At 48.0% G+C, this 6938-nt stretch overlaps 2 protein-coding genes across 2 annotated transcripts in view; one reads left to right on the forward strand and one right to left on the reverse strand.

Annotated features, from left to right (window-relative positions):
* Positions 1 to 590, reverse strand: part of Pmar_PMAR019779 (hypothetical protein) — a gene marked incomplete at its 5' end in the record, with an annotated part of 1629 nt that extends 1039 nt beyond the window's left edge. Inside the window, one exon of the mRNA XM_002778419.1 lies at positions 1 to 590. Coding sequence (XP_002778465.1) covers positions 1 to 590 — 590 coding nt within the window.
* Positions 591 to 1867: 1277 nt separating this feature from the next.
* Positions 1868 to 2811, forward strand: Pmar_PMAR019780 (cyclophilin, putative). The gene is made up of 5 exons (XM_002778420.1): positions 1868 to 1947; positions 1998 to 2136; positions 2188 to 2312; positions 2363 to 2510; positions 2564 to 2811. The coding sequence occupies exons 1-5, from the start codon at positions 1879 to 1881 to the stop codon at positions 2662 to 2664; spliced, it is 582 nt and encodes a 193-aa protein (XP_002778466.1). The 5' UTR covers positions 1868 to 1878; the 3' UTR covers positions 2665 to 2811.
* The last annotated feature ends 4127 nt before the right edge of the window (positions 2812 to 6938 follow it).

Here is a 6938-nt window from a genome sequence, read left to right on the forward strand (position 1 = left end):
ACGACGTATTGAGAGGCGCACACGACTTGGCTGCCGATGATGAAACAAATACCGGTTATAACTTCACCAGCAGAAAAACTAACAGCTTGGGAGTCCCTCGAGAAAATCGAGGAAGACCCGACCAAACCGAGAGCGACTACACAGATGATGACGCCAGCCCAGTGGTTTCGGTACATTTTACGTTTGAGAAAAAGCACTGACAAGGCGGCTGAAAAAACTATAATGCTTCCCTTCAGCATTTGAAAGACAGAAACTGGAGTGTAGACCAGACCAACAGCTTGGAAGGATGTACCGACGAGATCAAAACATGCCGGGAAGAAAATGGCTAACCATGTCTTGCGAGTTGGATATGAATACGATCTGCTGGACATCCTGCGTACAGCTAGGGCTCGGAAGTAGAAGACCAGCAATGCCAGGAACATACCAGAAAACATCATCAGTGACATGAACCATGGCTTGTTGAATAGGTGGACGCCGTATTGAGGGAGACCGATGGCGAAGCTCTGGAAAGCAAGCTTCTCTGAAATTGATTGCCCTGAGCCAACGATGAGACCGAGACCGAATGCTAATCCCAAGGTCGACACAGCCATAGTAAAACACTCAGTATGGGAGACTGACTGAGAAGTAAGTACTGTAGAGTTGGCACGCCTAGCTTCGTCACCGTCACGCGCCACGAATTTAAAACCTGGCAAATTCGTGTGAATTCGACTTTGGATATTCTTGTACACTAAATTTTACTTGAATTCACTCAAATGGAATGCGCAGATTTAGACCATTTTGGTGACATCTCTAAATGACCTACCACATATGGGCGTCCCATACCTCACTTGTGCTGGTGATCGACCATGACGGATATGAACAAAACTCCACCGGAGTGCGGATGTTAAAGATGATTTTGGTTCGCATTGTTCTACACTGCGACAGTTTTACTATTAGGCGAGCGAGTATATGTACGAATCTCTACAGTGAGAAATGTCGAAGATACCAGTGGCTTCTAAGACCTCCTTGTACAGTCTCTAGTAGTTGAGGAGTTTGGCAAGATGGCCGACTTCGGTACAATACCACAGCTTGTTTATGCACTGAAGGATGTCCGAATTTGAGCTGTTTTAATTAGACAACGCAATTTAGGGAAGATTCTCACAACTTGTCATGGATGTTACGGGGTATCCCATATCTTACCTCTCACTAACATCTGGACGAACCTTCCAGGCACAGACAGTCATACGGATGTCGCCATCGTGTTGTGTTCGACTATCATCAGCCCAATACTAGACAGTGTACTCGACGGTTTCACTTGGACTGGAGACCTCTAGGCCTCGATTGAGTCGCTCTATCCAAGAGAGCTGCTACTTCTGTGACCTCTCACAACCATCGGCAAGAATTAATGTTTTCCAACCCTTATGAATTTCTAAACGGATGATGCCGACTGTGGTTGTGAGGTTGACGACACAAAAGGGGACAACTGGTCCATAGGTCGCTGTAGCGTAATCCACAAAGACTCTTGTGGCAACTTCTGTCTACATAATTCATGATGTTGGGAAGAGCCATTCCTTCACTTGATATGTACACTGCTCTTTCAAATGATCACAACTGCGTTTCTGTTTCATTGCAGAAGAGGCCTTGTCGATTTTGCTGTAGACGCGTATGTTCGGTTAGGTTTGAGATGAACATCGATTCGTAATATCACTGAGGTTGATTGTTATCTTCGAATGCGTGGAGGATATCTCATGTTTCCTCATGTCGCATACCTCCCGCACGCACGCACACGAATCTTTCGTATGCGTTCACACTGTGATGTGTGGCTCATATGTAGGTCTATCACTTGCATCTTCAATCTTGGTTCTGTAGTAGACTGTCCCTACTTTTCCTCTGAACAACATGGTTAACCCTCGCGCTACCTTCAACACTACTGCTGGCAGCTTCACCATCGAGCTGTACATGGATAAGGTAGGCGCATTTGTTCTTCTTCCATGGAGGATCATTTATGCTTCATTCAGATGCCTATAACTGCGTCCAACTTCATCGACCTCGCCAAGACCGGCTTCTACAATGGTCTTCATTTCCATCGAGTCATCTCCGGTTTCATGATCCAGTTTGGCTGCCCCCACTCGAAGGACCCAAGGAGCTCCAGAGCTGGTAACATCTCGGTGCATTGTTAGCGTTGCGAATATAACCAGCTCTTTTCAGGCACTGGTGGCCCCAACGGTGGCACTAAGTTCAACGTTCCTGGCAAGGGAGAGATTACCAGAGATATGGGTGGCAACATCCCCGATGAGTTCAGAGAGCCTGGCTGTCCCCATCTGTCCAACGAGGTCCGACCATACCTAGATTCGCCGTGATAGATGATATCCGGGGTCCTCAGGTCGGAACCCTCTCTATGGCCAACACTGGCCGTCCCAACAGTGGTGGCAGTCAGTTCTTCATCAACGTAGCTCACAATGAGTTCCTCGATTTCTGGAGGAACGATTTGGCTCCCAGTCAGCATCCCGTATTCGGCAAGGTTGTTGACGGTAACATACTCGGTTTAGTGGATTTTACACAATGCTCATTCGTCGGTCCTCAGGTATGGATGTCGTGATGAATATTTCCAAGGCTCCCACTAACAGCAATGACAGTCCTAGGACTCCTATCATGGTCAACTCCATCACCGTACAGGGTGCCTAAATTTGACTACTAAGCTGGATTGTTGATGCTTGTGTGCTATCAATACTTCCACTCTTACTCGAATATGATGATGAGAGGTGGTGATACTGGTGGAGTGTCACCCCTACCAAGGTGAACTAGACTTTCCTAACCCAATCTAGTTTGGTTTTTACTTGCGTCTTGAGTTTGTTTATAGGGTATGGGGTCAAAGTTTGACCGTCAAACTGAAAAAAAGCTTGGTCATTCCACGGGTTGGGAAGAAATTTCATCTCGTTTGATATGAGGGAACTTTTTGTGGTCAGTGTGTTGCTTGTCCTTGAGGACTTATTAACCAGTAATATAACCATTAACGACATGCTTCACGAGTGACCAACTTATAGGTCGGGATATTTTCCGAGGAAAGGTCAGATATTCCTTCCGTTCTTGTGCTCACGATTTGGTTGGGGATAAGACCTGCTGCATCATGGGTTGAGAGTATGTTAATAAAATTTCGGCCTGATCAATTAGAATGTATCGGTATCTGTGGCATATACGATTTGCTCTCGTTACCCGTAGCATACACATCACGGGGTTAAGCTGCCAGTCCCGAACCATTCGATCCAATGCGTGCTCTTAGAGTCTCAGTCTCGTCATCAGCGATGTGTTGTAGCAGCGTAGGTTGGTCGTATGCTCCATAGGAGGATAGGTGTAGCACAGTGTGGGAAAATGTGCACATGTGTGGCCGATGATATAACTTCATCGAGGTAAATTCGGGAAATTCTCTAATTTGTATAAACGCCTATAATAGGTGAGGGAACCCCTGACTCAGTCCTGAGATCAGTTGAGGAAAGCAACCATATACTCCAACACCGGTGAAGCAGGGACGTAGTGATAACCATGACGAAACGATCCATGTCTTATTCGCTATGCCACCCCTTGTCCGTGTAACACAAAGGGACATCTCAATTACATCCTATGCGCTTATCCGTTCGTATATCAACGCATGAGCGCTCGATGATACACAAGGCTGCCTTCGATGAATGCCCTTCACGTACTCTCTTTTGTTTAGTCTTCAAATGTGCGGGGACAATGAATGTATACACAGTGATTAGCTCATGTGTGCATTGAAGAGCGTTACTGTAATCCACGACGTTCATCAATTCTCGCAGTGAGCGGAGTTGGGACATGTTCCCTGAACCCGTCCACTCAGTAACTCGAGAATGCGTTTCCATACGGACCACACGTGATCACTATTCCTATGGAACATGAGAAATCTTTCCTCGAAGTGTACATCTCTGCTATAAAGACTGTTAAGGTGATAGTCTTTCAGCAAAAGTGGTCATCAGTATGAAAAGACTTCTCTCTACAGAAAAACGATGCCGCTTGAATCGATCCCGCACAGAGTAGGTTCGAAGGAGAGGGTTTCCCATCCGTTCGAATTTCACGCGGAGCGCTGATTCATCGAAGACAGGACCTGGACGGGATCCATCCTTGCTGTCACCGAGAAACACATTCACCATAAATTCAACTCCTTCCATCGTACTCACTTCGCAGGCCTTCGAAATATCATTGCTTTCGATTTGAGTTTCCTCCGAGTGCGCTTGCCTCATCGTCACCACACCCGCTGCCAGCCAGATTAGTCGTTGTGCATCGGCATTGCTGAGCTCGCGGAGCTCACGCCGTAAATCTTCCTCTGAGTTTCGAGTAAAGACACTCCTTTTCGATCGCACAGGGATTGGCGTGTCGTTGAATGGACGCTGTGCATCTCCCGCATAGTTCTTGCGGCCCGGCTCGAGGACAACGTCGAAGAAACTCAGAAGAGCCTACCACACCAACGACTTCCTCTGTAAAACACAACTTTCACCTGTCCTTACTCGAGTATCCGGCGAGCATCGATCGAAGGTATCAGAAGATATCCAACCCCACATCGTACAATAACATGGTATGAAATACTTCGAGAACGGTGATAAGAGTCTTTGCCTACGGAAGACATGTCCCAGAAAGCTGAGTCTTCGAAAAGGAACACCTCAGCATAACATCATGCAACAGTGCCACAAGTGTATGAGTGATACTCATATTATCGAGATCCAAGAGGACGGGTCTGCTCGGGCCCTCAGAGCAGACACCAGTCGTGAGGATGGTCTCAGCTACAACGGCAGCTGCCAGGCTTCCACTGAGCTCACATGCTGGCTCACTGCAGCAGGTACTGACAAGCAGCACTCGGTGAAATGATAAGAGATAGATTGTAAATATCAGCCGGCAGCGAATCGCTGCTGTTTGGAGTCTTCACATGTCCATACAGGCCCGACCTGAGGATCTTTCTGAGTTGATCCCTCGGATGTTTCTGTTCATGCGCCTTGTACACCATGAGGCAATGACGAGGTCGACAGAAGCGTCTAGGAGCGGGGAGAACCTTCAAGGATTGCTTAGGAAAAGAACAAACAGCTTTTATAGGAACTTACGGTAGCAAATGGCTGCTGGACTTGCACTGATAGTTCTCCATCACTATCCCACGGCGCATCACCTCGAATAGGCACTTCCATCTGTAGACTGTGAACGTTACCAAACTGCCCCCCTCGCTTGTCGATATGATTGGTGTCTTCTACTATGCCAGGGAGCTCCGGTAAAGCGGTGTTCAGAAGGCTTGATATCAGAGCAATGATAGAAAGCTGATCAATACCTCGAACAGGGAAACGCGAAGTGTTGGGAGGAGGGTCGCATACAAGTATTAATTCGAAGAACATACCAGTGAACGATGATCTGCCAAGAAAGGCCGCCACAGGGTCCTCGTTAGTCCTTGGGTCAGGCAACTGTATGACCCTCTCGGCGGTCAGCGTTGGCACACTCAAACAGAGGAACTCGGGCAGCCTCCTCTTCGAACAGCTGGCTTCTTGGATGGCAGGAATCTCAAGCAGTACCATATCAAGCAACGTGCCCTTGAAACCAACCCAGCTGAAGGGCATAGCTCAACGGTGCGACAGACCTCGGTGAGCAGTGAGCTGTCTTTAGCTATCCGGAGGATCTCTCCGGCCAAAGTGACGTTGGCTGAAAAGGCGGTGCTGCCTCTGAAGGTGGCGAAGTCACTCTCGATTGACACTTCGAACTGGCAGGCAGGGATCCCAACATCAGGACAGATGAAGCTTCACCGTTTGTCGAGACTCAAGCAACTCCTCCATAACAGGCACCCGTTTCTTACAGCCGGGGCATACGAGATGTGGTGCGGCCTGAACGAGTCAGGGAAATGCTCTCCTTGATGAACGATGACCAGTTATAGTAGAGTACTTGAGGGATATTCCTTGCGAGCGGCAGAGATTCCGAAAAAGCCAAGCGCTGCTGGTGTCCACAACATGGACGGCTTGTCCTGCACCACACGTATTGATGCATCTCTGATTTTGACCGCATCACGATGCACCGACGGTATCTCCTTGGCAGACCGCATAACCTATCAATGAAGATGCACTATCAAGGAAGTCTCCTGTATTAGTCTCAATCGACGACGAGGATTGACACAATTCGCTGAGTGAGCTACAGATGACAATAGGAGATAAGGAACAATTCCCCACATAGAACTGCAGGGATGATCTATCATTCAAGGATTCGTTGATGAGGAAGCTCACCCTAGTTTGAGAAAGTTGATACCATTCTTCGGCGCGAGGGTAAAATTGATGAGATGATGAATGACTTCAACTCTACCCTCCAGGATGATCTCTTGTAAAACGAAGCCGAAGCAAACCCTGAAGTAGGTCACCTGACGTGGAGATGAGCCATAACACAACACATGCACAAACCACTCTGATGAGAGAATCACTGGAGAGAAGAAGGGAAGCAAAAGCGGGATAGAACAGCCATTTACGTACTGTTGAGATCCATCCCTCGTTGAGGATATCCCGACAGATAACAGAACACCTCAGGAGCTCCTGCATGTCCATGTTCAAGACTACCACCAATGGATACGGATCAGTCCCCGAGGTAAACCTCTCTCGGAGGTAGGGTATCAGACCTGGTGGGTACTCTCGGAATCGATGATGCAGAAAAGACATCGCCAGAGGCTCACCATTATTCTCGACAATTTTCAACATCAGCAGAGCGCTGCAGGCTTCCGTGGGAGTTATGTTCCCAAGACGGCTGGACACTCCACAACTGGCATCAGTTGTGGAGTGGACTTTCGCGGCAGTGCTACACGGTACGTCGGCATCTTCTTTAGACACTAAAAAAGTTCACCTCCCTCAAAGTGGACTTAGCGACGAGTGAATACCGTGGGACCCAGCCTGCATCGGATGGTCGCCTAGGTGGCAGGTATCAGCAGCGGAATCATG

The sequence above is a fragment of the Perkinsus marinus genome (assembly GCF_000006405.1).
Source record: "Perkinsus marinus ATCC 50983 genomic scaffold scf_1104296949578, whole genome shotgun sequence".
Taxonomy (NCBI): Eukaryota; Perkinsozoa; order Perkinsida; family Perkinsidae; genus Perkinsus; species Perkinsus marinus.